Raw genomic sequence first — 17,914 nt, forward strand, 5'->3', positions numbered from 1 at the left:
TGAACATGGGTACAGGGTATACAGGGTTTTTTGTACTATTTTATTTTTGCAACTATTCTATAAGTTTAAAATTATCTCCAAATAAAATTTTTTAACATTAAAAAAAAAGAATGGGAAAACCATGGTAAAATCAAAATATCTAAAATGATTTACTGCAAATGTATTCAATTTCCTGCAAATCTAACATGCCCACTCCCACAAAATTAAATCGTATGTTTAATTGTATAGGACCCTCTTACCTTTTCCCTGGCTAAATTCTAATCCAATAGTTAGGTGGAAATTACAAATATACAAAAAGAGAAAGGTGCTAAAATATTCCTCTTTTTAGGATATATTGGTGTTTTATAGATAATTAAAGAATTACTTTTAGAAAACCACTGATGCCACAATCAGTGAGGGAAACTGGTTGATTAAAAGCCAACCATGAACTTCTGCATTAATATCAAAACCTAAAAGTGTCTGCCTTCTAAATTAAATGACCCTTTTTAATACATTTAAATGACCCTAGTCAAAATAATATTTTGTATTAATTTCTGGGGATATCATCTTGTGTAATGTGGTAGGATGAATAATGGTCCTCAAAGACATCCACATCCTAATCTCCAGAACCAGGGAATGTTACCTTATATGGCAAAAAGGGGCTTTGCAGATGTGATTAAGTCAAAGATTTTGAAATAGGGAGATTATCCTGGATTATTTGAGTAAGCCCTAAAGTAATCACAGGTGTGTACTTATAGGCAGGAAGTAGACTACAGAAGACAAAATAATGTGACCACAGAAGCAGAGATCAGTAATGTGGCTGCAAGCCAAGGAATGCTAGCGGCTACCAGAAAATGAAACAAGTTAAGGAACGATTCCCCCTGAAACCTCCAGAAGGAACAAGCCCTGCTGACACCTTCATTTTAGCCCTGAATAACAAACTCATTTTGGACTTTGACCTCCAGAACTGTACGAAAATTAATTACTGTTGTTTTAAGCCACAAGGCTGTGGTAATTTGTTACAGCAGCAGTGGAAACGAATACAAGACTATAGATAAAACTGTAGAATTTTAAGCCTAATTAATGTCTGTGTACCTCGGTACTGATTCCATGATACAGGTAAACTACAGAAAGGTAAGGATTAACACGGCTAAAGTGGTTCAAACTGCTATGATTCCACTTAACTGCGAAACATAACTGCCATCTTTTTGATTCATGGCTTTCACATTTATCTAGATTGTTGGTGGCATTTTGTAACTGCTGTTACATAATTTCATTAATAGCATTCATTATTTTCACCCTAAATTCTTCTGAAATATGTAGCTGCTATGAGTGACATTTTTATATATTAGCTGTTTGTGTGCAAACAAGAAAGCAATGGGCATGGAAAGTTGTAAACACTTTTTAAAATGCCCTTTATAATAACCATCAGAATTTCCTCACTAGACTGACCTTCTAGGAATCACTCTAAACTGAGATCATACGGTGCTACAGAACTCTGTAGAAGAGTGACATGCACGATAATTTTACATTCTACTTACATCACCACATCAAGGCAGTGATACTCTAGAATGTTTTGTAAATATCCCTGTTAGTCTCCACAGGACCCAAGTAACAATCTGAGGCGGACTGTTATTGCTCTTAGAGCTTATTGCTTCTTAGGCCATCTTTTTAAAGTTAACCTTGAGGAATGAGAAATGAATCAACATTTTGCTTCTCAGATCTTGCCTAAAGAGAGAAAAGCTGATAATTTTTCAAATCAGTATATATCATGTACATACAAGAATTACATAGCCATGTAGTTATAAAAAATTGAAAAAGAGTCTTTAAAATCCTCTTAAAATTATGCATACAAGAAAAAGAAAAGGCAACAATCATTGTGTACAGGTATTTCAGTTACTGGCCCAACGTTAGATCCTTATAATAGTTTTAAAAATAACTACATGTTTAAAGATTACCATATGGATGAATAAATGCCTTTATACTTTCTCTACAAGTCATACCTAAGCATATCATAATCTAGAGCTTAGATTACTCTCTAAACTGACTTTCTATTTCCTCTTCTATTTTCTTTTTTTTTTAAGATTTTTTTTTTGATATGGACCATTTTTTTCTTTAAAGTCTTTATTGAATTTGTTAGAATATTGCTTCTGCTTTATGTTTTGGTTTTTTGGCTGTGAGTCATGTGGGATCTTAGCTCCCCAACCAGAGATTGAACCTGTGTCCCCTGCATTGGAAGTTGAAGTCTTAACCACTGGACTACCAAGGAAGTCCTTCCTCTTCTATTTTCATTTGAAATAGATTTTTTCTAGCCACATGTTGCCATTTTTATTTTTTTATGGTGATACTAATGTCTAAATACTTTCTGCTAAGGCAGTATACTCTGTTTTCCTAATACTATGTCCTCATTGAAAGGATCATTTTTTTCATTACAATTTATTATGTTATTGGACAGGTACTGTGGCAAAGTCATTTAGAGGGATAACTCTCCTTCATTTTCCATACATATACCACTTCCTAAATAATTTCTATTCACATTAATTGGATAGCTTTCAAAAGGAATAAAACATTTGGTGAAGTGCTATTTATTTAACATCCACTATGTATATGGCACTATGGAGTCAACAAAACAAATAAATAAAATAAAGACACAGTTTTGTCCTCAAGAGGCTTATACCATCATAAGGGAAGATACTACATTTACTTAAAAAGCTATAATGACTGGCCAAATATAAAGAATGACTTAAGAGAAGTGTCAATAAAGTGCTATAGGAATTCAGAGGAGAAAAAATTACCTAAGATTAGGGAAATATATGAATTTAGTTTTGAAAAATGAGGATTCTGACTGGCCTTCATGGAGGAGGGGAATGACATAAGAAAGAAAAGACAAAAATCACAGGTGGCGTATGAGAATCAGTAAATGGCTGAGTTTGGCTGGAGTACAAGAAAGGCAAGAGGTACAAGAAAGGGAGGAGCAGGCAGGAGCTTGAGAAGGAAGACTCCAGGAGGCCTGAACACCAAGTTAAAACTTTAACCTTGTTCACTAAGCAATAAAGACTTCCTCTCAGGGTGACTACAAAAATAAAGTCAGTAACCGTAAACAAAGCTTTGTTTCTTTTGTCCTTTTTTGGAGAACTGGAGAGGTGAGAAGGGGGGAATTCCATATTTACTTCAGATATCAGAAATCAGCACGTTTTATCAGGAGTGAAAGAAAGGTAGCACACTGAATGAATGTAGAGTGAGCTTGTACCGAAGCTAACAGAACGCCAGCGGAGCTGTTCAGTCATTTCTGAATATCCAAAGCTCTACGTGAGGAGTTAAGTGAGACTTTTCTCAATGTCCAATTCTTTGAGAGCCACATAATTCATGGCCTCTATTTATAACCAAAGTGTATGGCTGCCATGAAATCCTCTTTTTATCTCTAAAGACAGCTAAGTATTTCCAATATAGTTCAGGAATTGAACACTGACTCCAAGAGCTAGGCATCCCACTCAGCAGGATGAATGGGATCTTGGAATTTAAATATGCCCATGCCTAATCTCTGTGTTCAGAATACCTCCAATAAGAGGCTTCCAACTGCTGGTCCTATGAGGCCCCCTAGTGCTCAAAATGCAAACACTTTATTGTAGAAATCCAAAACTGGCACTTCAGAAACACCTTTAAATTAACTGAGGAATCAATCAGTAGCCCATTAAAAAATATAATTTTAGGGAAACAAATGATACAGACGAAATGTAAAAGACCCTGTTTTAATTAATTCATCTTGAATTACTGTGAGTCAACTTTCAGAAGACAAGTAAAGGCCTAGAAAAGGCTAAGCAATATTTAAAAATAAAATTATTTCACAAAATTATGGTCTCATTACATTTCACTTTTCAAATTTCCTGATCTAGTTAAACTACTGATATATCATCTGTAACACTCAAAATATTGAAAGCTTTAGAGAATAACACATTATGTTAAGTCTTTTATAAGTTTATCACTTGTGTAATTTTTAAAAATAAATTCCTCAGAAGTTGATTTATCTTATGGAATATCGTAATAGTCTGTATCATTATAACAATTGTCATATTTATTATGGTAACATTCTTCAATGGCTTCAACTTGTGGAGACATCCTGGTATTTGGCAGGCAGCTGACATCATGGTAATTTAAGTACCCAAGTCTGCAAATAATACACTTTTCTTTTTTATGGGAACAAGATCTTACATTTGGGCCATTGATCATTTACTGTCTTCCACCTTACTTCAACTAGACACATCTTATCTTCTATATGAGAATTTTCCTTTAACATACATATCAAGTCTTAATGAGTATTGTTTTTATGTCATTAAATAATTTATGGTAATTTTATATACTACATGAAACTTCTCTTGATATCTCCAAAAGTAGTAGAAAATGACTGCCTTTGACAGGTTAAAGCCCTCTCTTTAGTTCAAAAACATTTATCTGAGACTCTTACTTCTACAAACCAAATATACTTTAGATTTATTCTAAAGTATACCATAAATCTGTCTAGAATCCATGAAAATATATGAGGATATGTGATTAAATGTTTGCTTCTGGCTTGGCTTATAAACTCTCTCTCTCTTTCTCTCTGTCTCTCTCGCTCTTTTTTTTTTTTTGTATTACTGTGGGTTTCTGTTTTCTTTTAATTTTTTAAAAATTTGGCATCAAAAAAGATGAAACTACAACCAACTTTTAGCACTAAACCTATGCTCACAAATCATATACATCTACATTGACAATAGCCACACAGTATAAATTTGCATTAAAACAATCCATTACATTCTATAAATACCCTATTACTATTATCAGGAATCACATATATAAGATGACTCCAAATTCACACAGCACTCAGGCTCATTTTCATGGTGATTTTTGGTTGTTAGTATTAATTGCCACGTTGGTTTCTGAAAGGTGGAAAAATCACTAAATTTCAAACTCCACCATAACCTTATGTTTTGAGATAACAGTGCAACACACATATCAGAATCCTGTGGGTTGACCCATCAGTGGCTACACATTCAGAGGAAAGGGCAGAATTCATAGACTATGACAGATTTGTGTTCAACCTTCCTACCACCAGTGGGTAACACACATAACCTTTATGATCCTCAGTTTTCTCATCTGAAATTAGAAATGATAATCCTTATCTTTTGAGTTTTAAACTCTTTAAGAAGAGAAAAATATGTGAGAACCACAACACATAGTAGGTGTACAACAAGTAACAGTTATTGTTCTAATCAGCCTCAACTACAGTTCTAACACAGATGAAGGCCACCACGGAGTCATGACATTGCTGCAACAATATTTATTTAAAGAGACTTTGAATAATGCATTATAGTTAATTTCAAGTCAACTTACCAAGACAGGAGTACAAACCCTGACTTATCCAAGCTAATATGGCAAGAGTTATAAGGTCGCCAAAACTAGCAGCAATGGGTGTAGCAACATTATCGGGATTTATCCCAGTCTTCTTTGAACCAACGATAACCCCAACCATTATAATTCCTAGAAAAAAATAAAGCTCATTACTTTTTCTGCTATAATTTAAAGAAAATCAATCCCCCGAAATATTGAAATACATAGGCTAGACAAAGAGTGTATCACTTCCGGTTAGACTGCTTAGATAAGCTGACTAAAGCAAACAAAACATTTTACTTGAATGCTTTGGCAAAATGTCTTTCAACAAATTCCAAGTGGGGATCACAAAAGATCTGAGAAGTTCAATGCTGCATTTAGAGACCTGAAGAGCTACTGTAAAATAACATTAAAGTTCCAAATTTAGTAACATGCATGTCTTAGATGTAATGTATTCATGTGTATCAAAGTCAAAGATTTTATTTTAACCCTCAAATAAAGTATGAAAATGTCAAAGAAAGGTGAGTCATACTTAAGGACTTCCCTGGTGGCACAGCGGTTAAGAATCCACCTGCCAACGCAGGAGACACGGGTGTAAGCCCTGGTCTGGGAAGATCCCACATGCCGCAGAGCAATGAAGCCCATGCACCACAACTACTGAGCCTGAGAGCAACAACTACTGAAGCTCGCGCACCTAGAGCCCATGCTCCGCATCAAGAGAAGCCACCGCGATGAGAAGCCTGCGCACGACAACGAAGACCCAATGTAGCCAAAAATAAATAAATTTAAAATAAATAAATAGGTGAGTCATATTTATACACATAGCAATTGGGAAGAAGGCCAACAAAACCAGATTTGTTTACATAGTGGTAGCCAGAAATGCTTGCTTCATTTTATTATTAAAAAGTGTTGAAGTATTAAGAAGAGGGAAGTAATTAAATTTTGAACACTGAAGGCCAGAATACAAGAAGCAGTCTTTGTAAAGGATATTCTTTAAACCCCAAGTTTCTGTCTATGAACCTATAACAACAGAAGATGAAAATGTGACTGTGTACTTATACTTTTAAATCCTTATATTCTTTTTTTTTTTTTTTAATTTATTTATTTATGGCTGTGTTGGGTCTTCATTTCTGTGCGAGGGCTTTCTCCTGTTGTGGCAAGCGGGGGCCACTCTTCATCGCGGTGCGCGGGCGTCTCATTATCGCAGCCTCTCTTGTTGCGGAGCACAGGCTCCAGACACGCAGGCTCAGTAGTTGTGGCTCACGGGCCTAATTGCTCCGCGGCATGTGGGATCCTCCCAGACCGGGCTCGAACCCGTGTCCCCTGCATTGGCAGGCAGACTCTCAACCACTGCGCCACCAGGGAAGCCCTCCTTATATTCTTGAATACAGAAATGGGAGAAAAATGATAGCATTACAGCCATACCCGATTATATAGATTTTTTCATGCCAACACATTTAAGAGGATGCAGGGCAGAGAATATTTAAGATTAGTTCATTTATGTGCTAACCATAAATCAATATGGAAGCCTAAATATGGCTATAGACAAAAACCAGAATCTCATTGCATTTTTAGACTGAAAATGACTCTAAATGATTTTATTCTAACATACTCACTTTATAGATAATAAAACTGAGGTCCTAGGAGTAGGTTTAAATTCTTGCATAAGGTCACATAGCTTGTAAGTAACTGTTTTTTCTAATACCCCGTAAAGCCAAATTATTGAAAGTAGAATTTTTGTTCAACATCTCACGTCTTATATTCTGTAGGCTTTTTCAATCTATGGACTTACCTTTCCCATAATATCATTGTAAACAGAAAAAAACAATAGCAGGAAAAAAACTTAAACATATTATACAATAATCAGTCAAGATGTGATCATATAAATTTTTTTTCAAAATCAGTACATTTAAAGATCAATGTGGAAAGTTCTCCTATTAAAGAATTCTGTCTATAACTTTTCAGCGGAAAACAAATATTTTGCCATCATGGACCAGTGGAAAGAGCTGGGAGGCAGGAAATGGGTTTTAATTATGATTTTTCTGTGAACAAGCTGATGAAATTGGACAAGTCACCTTACCTAAGTCAGTTTTCTCACCTACAAAAGGTGGTCAATAGTATCTGCTCTACATATATAAAGGTCAGATTATCATAAAATTAGAAAACACATTATTAAAAGTAAGAAGGCTAACAAATATATTTTAAAAATCTGAATTTTTATGGTTTTAAAAATCACAGGCAATACAAATACTTGTTAGTCTGAAAAGTTTTAAACAATTTTTTCTAAATGAAACAATATTAGAGAGAAAACAGAAGCAAATGAGCCTAAAGAAACAGAGTGCTAATGCTTTAACACTTTTTTTTTTTACCAGAAATTAGTTTCCCAATAGCATAACTTCACTATGCTTTCACCAGTGTTAACACCATTCAATTCTAGTAATTCTATTATAAAGACAAGAAACTACCCCGGTACAATTTAAGTACTAAAATAAAATGCTTGAAAATATTTTGGTAGTCAGGTCTTAATTTTAATAAGAGTTTCTAAATTACCAGAACCTAGCCGAAAAAGTTAGCTTTGTTGTATGATCACCTGACAGTAGAGTGTTCCATTTTTAACCTTGCTGGTGATCTAAAATGAGAAGATGGCAATTATAAAATAAAAATTACCAAGTCTTTATGATTACTGTTCCATAATAAGCTAGTTCTCTAGTGTAAAGTTGATATTAATAAATCAATATAAAGAATGATATCCCAACTAAAAAAATTATAATGTAGTTAAACGTTAAAACCTTCTGGCTCTTTAACATTCTATAGCCAACAATATGCTGTGTTAAGCATATGGTTATACTTGTATTGCCACAGAAACAGTAAAGGAATTTTTTTGAAATCTGAAACTTTAAAAAATTTCAAGAGGGACTGCTTTTTTAAAAAAAAAATATTTATTTATTTATTTTTGGCTGTGTTGGGTCTTCGTTGCTGCACGCGGGCTTTCTCTAGCTGCCGTGAGTGGGGCTACTCTTCGTTGTGGTGCATGGGCTTCTCATTGCGGTGGCTTCTCTTGTTGCGGAGCATGGGCTCTAGGCACACAGTCTTCAGTAGCTGTGGCGCGCGGGCTCTAGAGCGCAGGCTCAGTAGTTGTGGCGCACAGGCTTAGTTGCTCCGCAGCATGTGGGATGTTCCTGGACCAGGGCTCGAACCAGTGTCCCCCGCATTGGCAGGTGGATTCTTAACCACTGCACCACCAGGGAAACCCAGAGGGACTGCTTTTAAAACTCAGAATTCCTGGAATACTTGTTACTCAAATGACAAGCTGGTAAATCCTCTGCACGATTTCCAGACAGGAGGTTCTCAATTAATTTAAATTACAGAAACAAATGAATATCTAGACTATTTTCCTGATCTTGTCTGGGAGCTGCACCAGGGGACCTAAAGCTGGGACACAACCTCAGAAAGCTTGCCCTATACTAAGGATTACGTATAATATATATAAATATATCTGAAATAATCTATTTAAAAAGTTTGTAGATAACTTTTCTCTGTTTTTTATAATGAACAAGTACCATTTAAATAAAAATAGTTAACATGGAAAATAAATAATTAGAAAGTAAAATATTATAGAGTAGACATTTATAAATTTACTTACCCTGCAGAAGAGATGCAATGAAGGCAGTTGCTACACTGCTAGAGCACAAAAGTATGGAATGATCAAGATAGTATTTTCCCTCTGGAATCCAGCCCAATATAATTGCTGCCACAGCTGCTAGAAAGCCAACTACTGTTGCTTGAACCTTAAAAAAGTTTTAATAAAATCCAACAGAATTATTCATTTTGAAAATGCATTTTTTATTTTATGATGTAAATATGCATACAAGGAGTCAGAAGAAAGTATTATATATGGTCATTGAGCTGCCTTACCTTTTGAAGAAGCTACTGTATTTTATTTTACTATTCCCTAAGGTGATGGGTTCTCAAAGTGCCCTGATCTGGCAGCAGTAGGTATGGAATGAGATCTAGGAATCTATTTTTAACAAGCACCCTAAGTGACTTTGATGGTGTAACCCACAGATCACCTAAAAAAATACCAACCTGAAGACTGAAAAGTACCCAATCCACGTAACTGAAGTCTGACTCTAGACACAGTATTGGCAAAAGATTGGATTCTACAATCAAATGATAAGAGTTTGATTCCTAGCTATACCACTTAATCTTGTGGCAAGCTATTTAAATTTATTAATCCAACAAGCATTAATTTAGGATCTACTATGTACAAGGTGCTATGCTTAGTGCTGGGCTACAACAGTGGTCAAAATAGATTTATTTCCTGCCCTCACAGAGCTCTTGGTCAATGGGAGGGACAGACATTAAAAAATAACCTCACAAATAGTCACAATTGTGATTAGTGCTATAGAAACCTTAGCTCCTAATCTGAAAAATGATAATGATCATATCGAACATGAAAGGGTTATTTTGATATTTAAATGAATTACATAAATATATAAAGTACTTCCCACAGTGGTGGCACAAAGCAACCCTCAGGAAAAAAAAAAAAAAGGCAACTACTTTTAGAATTCTATTAGTCGAATGCCAGAACTAAAAGAAACCCTGAAGGAATCTCCAGTTCACTGATTCTTAACTGTGTTTGTGTCATAGACTCCTTTGACAATTTGGCAAAAATTTTGTAGATTCTTCCCTCCACGAAAACACAGATGCATTCAATATTTTGAGTAGAACTTCTGGGTGCTTAGACTCTCTGAAGCCAATCCATGTACTGGAACCCAGGGCTCCAGGTGAAAAACCCAAGTAGTCTGATCTTGTCATAGAGCAAATTAATGGAAAAGCCTGGGCCAGCAAGTCCAGATATCCTAGATTCCAGCCCCACATCTTTCATTACAGCAGATTCAGAGCTGAGAGTCAAGCTGTAAGCACCATTATGGTTGTACCAGTTGCTAAGATACTTCAGCATTCTCTTACTCGTTAGTAAATAATATGGTATGTAAAAGAAATAAAATTAATTAATAATTTAAATTCTAGCACTGTGATTCCAAGGTTTTTCTTAGAAATAAAATATAGTGCTTTACTTCTTGGAAATGAAATACAGAGCTAGGGAGCCTATGTAAGACTTACAGCATATGCGCGCGTGCGCACACACACACACACACACACACACACACACACACACACCCCTGAGATAAATAAGTCCTATTCTGTAAACCTGCAAAGGAAATGCCCAGTTGTACGCAAGAGGAGAGCAGAGTCTGGGTTAAGGAGTAGCTGGGGAAGTTAACAGGAGCCATAAATACATGTGAGCGCAAGGCACATCCCTCCTGGTGAGGTAATGATTCTTTAGTGGGATTGGGAACTTTGCTTTATTTGACAATTTATGGACAGTTTGAGGTGGCCACTGTGTACAATTGTGAAGAAATCTGTGACAGATCGTCTGCTTGGGATCCTATTTAATAGTCAGAAGAACACACCCCAGCTAATGCCAGCATAAGCCTCCTCTGTCCTTTCCATCACTCCCCACCTCCACCCTCCATAACTAGCCTCTAGTCGAAGGAACACTGCTAACCCATCCCATGCCCCTCCCCCACGCCATCTACTCCCTCACGAGCTTTAGCGGATAAAGCTTCAGAGATAGCACAACCACCACCCCCCACCTGACCTTGTTTTCTTCTCCCCTCTGCTTCTGTCCACAGGTAACTGGGCTCCAACCAGTTGCTGCCTCACTGGCTGGCACCGACTATGTCCTGCTGGGCCTGTGTGGGGTTCCCTGTTTCTCATGCATCCTTGGTGGAGTGAGACAAAGACACAGACTTCAGGCTGTGGCAACTAGGATCAGTGAATCCCCGGCCATCACTGGCTCCCATCCTGACCAACAGTTGTGGGGAGAGAGGATGACAAGGGAAGGGTGGAGACTAAGAGTGAAAGGAAAAATTAAAAGCAGAGATGGAAAATTAATAGAATAATTTGATGAATAATTTATAGTATAATTCATATAACTTAGTAAGAGTTTAGGGTATTTAAAGAAAAAAATGGAATATATTTTCAAATTTTAATTTATATATTAATTTATAGTTGTCTACTGGTTGTTAGATATTTTGGTTATTACTCCAGCATAGATTCCTACAGTTTTGAGTTGAAAAGGATCATGCATGTCTCTAGTGCAATACTGTGGAAAAGAAGAGGAAAATTAAGCACAGAAAGGTTACATTAACAAAGGTTATATAGCTAGTTAATGTTAGAGCTGAGATTAGATACCAGATTTTCTTATTTCTAACCCTGTGATCTTAGAAGTAGTTGCACAGATATTTTTTTAAAGCCTATATTCCAAAATTTCCTTTATTTCTTTGTCTTTGAACATTACATGAAATAAATTGTTTGCCACATGTTCTCAACATTATGTCCTAGTTGAACTAACATTAAAATTAGTGAGCATTTCCTAAGCTTGCACTTGCTAAAGAGGTGCTAGGGGGCTGCAGTCTTGTGTCTTGGGTATAGGAGAGGGTAGTGGGAGAGAAAGAGATATTCCCCTGAGATTAGAAAGAACTGTAGGTAATCTATATATAATTCATGTATATGTAATTGACAATTTAATGTGCTCATTTATATTAACACTGATAACATTAACAAATTAAGGAAAATTCAGCTTAAACAAACATCTTACCATAATATATTTAAAAAGCTGAGTTTAATTAAATAGAGGATTTACTTTTAAAAAAATCAAAGTAGAAAAACAGCACCTAAGCCATGAAGTGCTAAATATTTATTTGTACAGATATTAACTCAAATTCTGGCTCTATTATATACTTATGGTAGAAGAGATTTCATATATTTATTCTATATTTTGCATGTCATACATTTTTCATATTTAGAAGAATCTGATCAGTTTCTAGGAAAAGAAAACTTTCAGAAGCCATGGGTATCCATTTATTCTATCACTGGTTCATAGTACCCAATTATTATTTTAGGTCCCCTGAAACAATTAAATGGTAGACTTAAGAGCACTAACATTTATTCCATTCTTACAGGTAAAGCTCAAGATCTGTAAACAAATGTATGTATCACTTACCTGTTTTAAAGCCAAGTTGCCAATTATTAAGTTCCACTTTTCAATGGGTGAATCCATCTTCCCAATATTTACCTGTTAAGATGGACAGTTTCATGTATCACTGAATAATCCACATGCTCTGTACTCTGTTTAAACAGCACATGACGTCTTAAAGCCAAAAATAATCCTTTCGTATACTCGATGAGCTCACATTGCACGTTAAATATAATTTTAAATTCCCTACAAGTCTTGCATCTCACACGCAGCTTGCCTGGGACATTTAGAAAAAAAATTTTTTTAACTTAATTACTAGCTCATAAGAACTAGTGGGCCAGTTAGTACTATCTACCTGCCCTCTGATGTTATTTTACAACTAACATCAAGTGTCATACTAACATGCCAAATTTTGTCTACTGAGGCCTAACATAAATAATTACATAATTTTTAGCTGTTAGCGTTTAATTCCACATCATGAAACTTATGTAATTTCAAGAATTATTGACAAAAAAACCCAGATATAAATAAATCATTCATATGTACATAATTTATATTTGAGTCATGACTAAAATTGTTATCAATAAAAAATTCATTCAGTTCACATGTGAATTTTGATAATGTACTTCACTATTAAAATGTATACATCTGTTGGCTAAATCAAAGAAGAGCCTCCAAAAAATAATATTATTATTCACATATTCAATTGCTCTGTAAGCTAAATCATACTTCTCAACCACTTAGGATTCAAAAAAGGTATATCCCAAACTGATAAGTTTTTCTAATGCAGACATTTGGAAAGCAATAATCATTAAAAATATACTAAGCCAGGTTTCAATTACTCATTATATGGTTGTTCACTGAAGACAGATGAATGGGTAAAGTGGGAGATATATAAGGGTAATTATTTATGGGTAGTTAACCATGGACAAACTAGAGTTTAGTTCACTGGCTTCAAACCAACAGGTTAAGTGCTACATCAGCACTTCCTGTATCAATCTGGAAAACATTCTATTCTCTAACTTCACTCTCGACTGTAGTCTCAAAGTATCAAGCAAATGCACATATTAAGATTTCTCAGTGTTTCAGAATAATTATTCCTGCTGTCTTTACTTGTATTATTTCCTTCCTAAGCCTGAAAGTCTAAATTATTGATAAAATTTGTGTTTGCAGCTCTAGCAACCTGAGTCTCTGCTCTAGTGAACAAGGTACAAGCAATGTTTAAAGAGTGAACCTATCTCGGGTTTAGTGTTCAAGAAATAGATATGAGAGAAATTACTTTTTTTATAACTTTTAGAAAGATGTCTGTAGGTATAGGAAGCAATCAAAATGATTCTGTGAAAAAGTACAAGATGTCAAGACTCCATGACTGCTTGATGATCAATGGAGACACACATTCATCATGGTCTAGGAAAAGATTAAGAAAGGTGAAGATGACAGAATGAATGAGCACCATGAGTTAGGTAAGCAGCTGTGCCAGATTCACTTGCTATCATCACTACCAGTGATGCCTGCAGTGACATGCCTCAAAATCCCCTTCTCTAGAGCTTCAGCTTACAGTCTGCCAGTGAGAAGAACTTGCCTAAGATTTGAAAGGCAGAAGTGAAGGAGAGGCCATTATTTTTGGAAGGTCTCATTGGTCAGATACAGTAGCATCCAGATCTCTTCACTACAACGCACCCATGGCTTTCTTCCCCTACTCCAGTGCTTCAGGTTGTTTCTCTGATCCTCCTACTTCAACTTCTCCCACATTTGTGTAAGCCCAGATTGGTCTATTAAACTCCTTATTACCACAATACATAACATGGCTCTGTTTTCCTGACCAAACCCAACTGACAGAGCAACTTCACACTATTCAGTTGACTGTATTCTAAATGATGATGGTCACAATCTCTAAGTCCCTTCCAGTCTAGGAGTCTCTGAACCTGTAATCCTTTTAGTGTAAGATAAATAATAAATAGCAAGTTGATGTATGATGTGAAATAAAATATTTTTCATATTTAGGAAATATAATTTATGATGTGAAATTTAAAAAGTAGAATATATTCACAAACAATAACTTTTTACAAAGAAAAGACTTTTAGAAGAATTTAAAAAAGAAAATAAAACTAGAGAAATGTTGACCCATTTCCATAGTTAGGAAAAACAGTTATGGTATGGGCAGTAGGGTGGGGTATGGCAAGACACAGAAAATTGACCCTAGTTGCCTCCAACTTGTAAAAACTGCACCAAGACGCGGGCTAACCCACCCTACTGTCCAGAGCCTAGGATTAATGTGAACTGTCTATATTTTTTCAAAGTAGCAAGGGAGAAGCATGAATGTTCTATCTAAAGGCCTTTGCTGGATCTTTTTTTTTTTTGCAGTACGCGGGCCTCTCACTGTTGTGGTCTCTCCCGTTGCAGAGCACAGGCTCCGGACGCACAGGCTCAGCGGCCATGGCTCACGGGCCCAGCCGCTCCGCGGCATGTGGGATCCTCCCGGACCAGGGCACGAACCCGTGTCCCCTGCATCGGCAGGCGGACTCTCAACCACTGCGCCACCAGGGAAGCACTGTTGGATCTATTTTTATTAGATTAGTTGACCTGATGGTGCTCAGCTAGAGAAACTAAGAACTTGGAAGGTGATAAAGCACATTAGGGCAAGATCTGATAAAGACTTCTGTGCAATCCAGATTTATTTAAATTACACCTATCTTAAAGTATCAGAAACCAGGCCACTATTTCTGCAGATATACTAACTAGTCTTTTAGGAAAGAGTAGAGCTGAGATAGCGAACAGCCTGAAGATGTGCTCTGTTTGGCCAACACAGCGGTTTTAACTTTCTGAATCTGAATGCCTTTAGGTGGAGTCTGCAGTCTCTACTTTTTATAATCCCTACACCCTTCCCCTCCATAAATGTGTATGTTATTTGTCTGACCCTCAAGTATATGAGTTACGGGTAGGACCCAAGATTTACTGGGGCTAAAGATAAAAGTGGGTTGAGATGACTTTGAAATATAAATACAAATAGTGTTATTATAATTGTTATATACACACAAATATAGTTACACATATACAAATATAGTTACTAAAACTGATACTAGAAAATGTACATTTAATATGTAAATACTTGAAACAAGGGCACTGAAAGTCTCCACTGAAGTATTAGTCTTTATTTTTAAATTTTTTAAAACATCTTTATTGGAGTATAATTGTTTTACAATGTTGCATTAGTTTCTGCTGTATAACAAAGTGAATCAGCTATACATGTACATATATCCCCATATCTCTTGCCTCTTGCGCCTCCCTCCCACCCTCCCTATCCCACCCCTCTAGGTGGTCACAAAGCACCTGAACTGACCCCCCTGTGCTATGCGGCTGCTTCCCACTAGCTATCTGTTTTACATTTGGTAGTGTATATATGTCAATGCTATTCTCTCGCTTCATCCCAGCTTACCCTTCCCCCTCCCCATGTCCTCAAGTCCATTCTCTACGTCTGAGCTCAAAAAATAGGTATATTAAAAAAAAAAACTATTGTTATTTCTGGGTGATGAGTCTATGGATGATTTTTATTTTCTTCTTTGTTCTTTAGAGAATTTTTCAAATTTTCATCACTGAAAAAATAGTACTGGTATAATGAGAAATTTTATTTAAAAACATTAATTGGTGAATTAAAACACTGGCAACTAGAAAAAGAAATAATCTCAGCTTTTTGTCTAAATGTAGGTCCTACAACATAAATAACATTAAAATTCAAAGAGTATTAAGGGGCTTCCCTGGTGGAGCAGTGGTTGAGAGTCCGCCTGCCGATGCAGGGGACACGGGTTCGTGCCCCGGTCCGGGAAGATCCCACATGTCGCGGAGCGGCTGGGCCCGTGAGCCATGGCCGCTGAGCCTGCGCGTCCGGAGCCTGTGCTCCACAACGGGAGAGGCCACAACAGTGAGAGGCCCATGTACCACAAAAAAAAAAAAAAAAAAAAGAGTATTAAGATGAAAATCATAATGTAAACTAAGACCACTCTAAAAATATAAGGAACTGGAGAGTAGCTAAAAAATGGCCTATATCCAGTAAGACACTAAACATTTGGAAGAGAATAACAGGAAGAATAAAAAAAAGTGGAAGGAGTAGAAGGAAAACAAAGAAATGGGAAGAAAGTGGGGAAAGGCTTTTAGGAAAAAAATGTTTCCCTTTAGAGAAGTGAGCATAAAATGCATATAATCCTTGAGTGTCAGCCACTGGTTATTGGTACGTTTTCCCCAGAGGCTGTAAAATCTGCTCTTCTGAAGTTTTAAGGTTGATTTTAAGGTTGACTCTCATCTATCTAGAAGGACACACTGGCAGTCTTGCACAAAGTATGAAGATTTGACTAAATGACCTCTCTTATGAAGACCACAAATCAAATTTAGAAATATGCAAACAGTCCTGTAAAATATTAGTGTTAGTGAAAATGGTACTTCTTGGGTAGTTATGATGTTAAACTTTATTACATAAAATAAATAAGCATAAAGTCCTTTAAAAATATCAGTTAAAATGATAGAAGAAAATACCATAAATGTGGAATCTACAAGTAGTAAGGAACTACTCAGCTTAAAAAGCCTAAAATCTCTAAATACTATTCCCCACTAAAAGCAGGCTCCTTAGAGAAATGGCTGGTTCCAGGGCTGGGACAGGGAAGTATAAGATGAGCCTGGAATATCTTATGCCAGAAAGTAACAAAGTACTCAAAACATAATAAGGGCATGTCAAAACAACACAGGAACCAGTTTGAAAGGGCTTCCCCCTAGCCAAATCTGAGACAATCTGGGCATCAAAATGAGTAACAGCAGTAATGGATTATGACTCATTGAATAAAATAAGAGTCTATTGAGTCCATACTGAGAGTGGGTGGATGGATGCATGGATGGATAGATAGATAGATAGATAGGTAGATAGACAGATAGAGGTAAGGGAGAGGAGGGAGAGAGAGAGGGAGGGAGGAAGAGAGGGAGATAAGAAAGACAGGGAGATCTTTTCCTTAGTAGAATGCTAAGTAAAAAATGTAGAAGGAATAACAGTTAGAAAATGACAATTCAGCAGCCTTCAATGTAAAAATGGATTCAGACAAAAATCATTAATATATGCTAAGATAATTGGCTAAAGTTTGTTAAGTAACAGGATATGTCTGCAGTCTCAAAGTACCTTCCTACAGGTTATTTAGTAATATATCAAGAGGTAAAATGTAACTTTATAATGGAGAAACCTGGCAAACACTGTTATTCAAATAATGAATGAGAAAAATTATGATACTATTTATATGAAATCCTAAACTAGTGATTGAAAGGGCAGTGATTACCTGAGACCAGAGGGATTACCTGGCAGTGGGATTAACAGCAAAGGAGCATAAGGGAACTTTTTGGGGTGAGGGAAATATTCTATATCTTGTTTGTGGTGATAGTTACACATTTAATATATTTGTCAAAACTCATCAAACTGTACGCTTAATATGGGCATATATTATTACATGTAAATTATACTTCAATAAAGTTTAATTTTAAAAAGATAATTTCATT

General features: G+C 36.0%; 1 protein-coding gene across 3 annotated transcripts in view; it reads right to left on the bottom strand.

Moving 5' to 3' along the window:
• SLC41A2 (solute carrier family 41 member 2) overlaps positions 1-17,914 on the bottom strand; it is a 120,846-nt gene that overhangs the window by 57,697 nt on the left and 45,235 nt on the right. For all 3 annotated transcript variants that reach the window (XM_082665055.1, XM_082665056.1, XM_082665057.1), the window contains exons 4-6: positions 12,413-12,484; positions 8,987-9,131; positions 5,347-5,493 (exon numbers count right to left, since the gene is read on the bottom strand). In XM_082665055.1, the coding sequence (XP_082521181.1) occupies positions 5,347-5,493; positions 8,987-9,131; positions 12,413-12,484 (364 nt within the window). The remainder of the gene's footprint in view (positions 1-5,346; positions 5,494-8,986; positions 9,132-12,412; positions 12,485-17,914) is intronic.

This window comes from Grampus griseus, assembly GCF_964374135.1.
Source record: "Grampus griseus genome assembly, chromosome: 11".
Taxonomy (NCBI): Eukaryota; Metazoa; Chordata; class Mammalia; order Artiodactyla; family Delphinidae; genus Grampus; species Grampus griseus.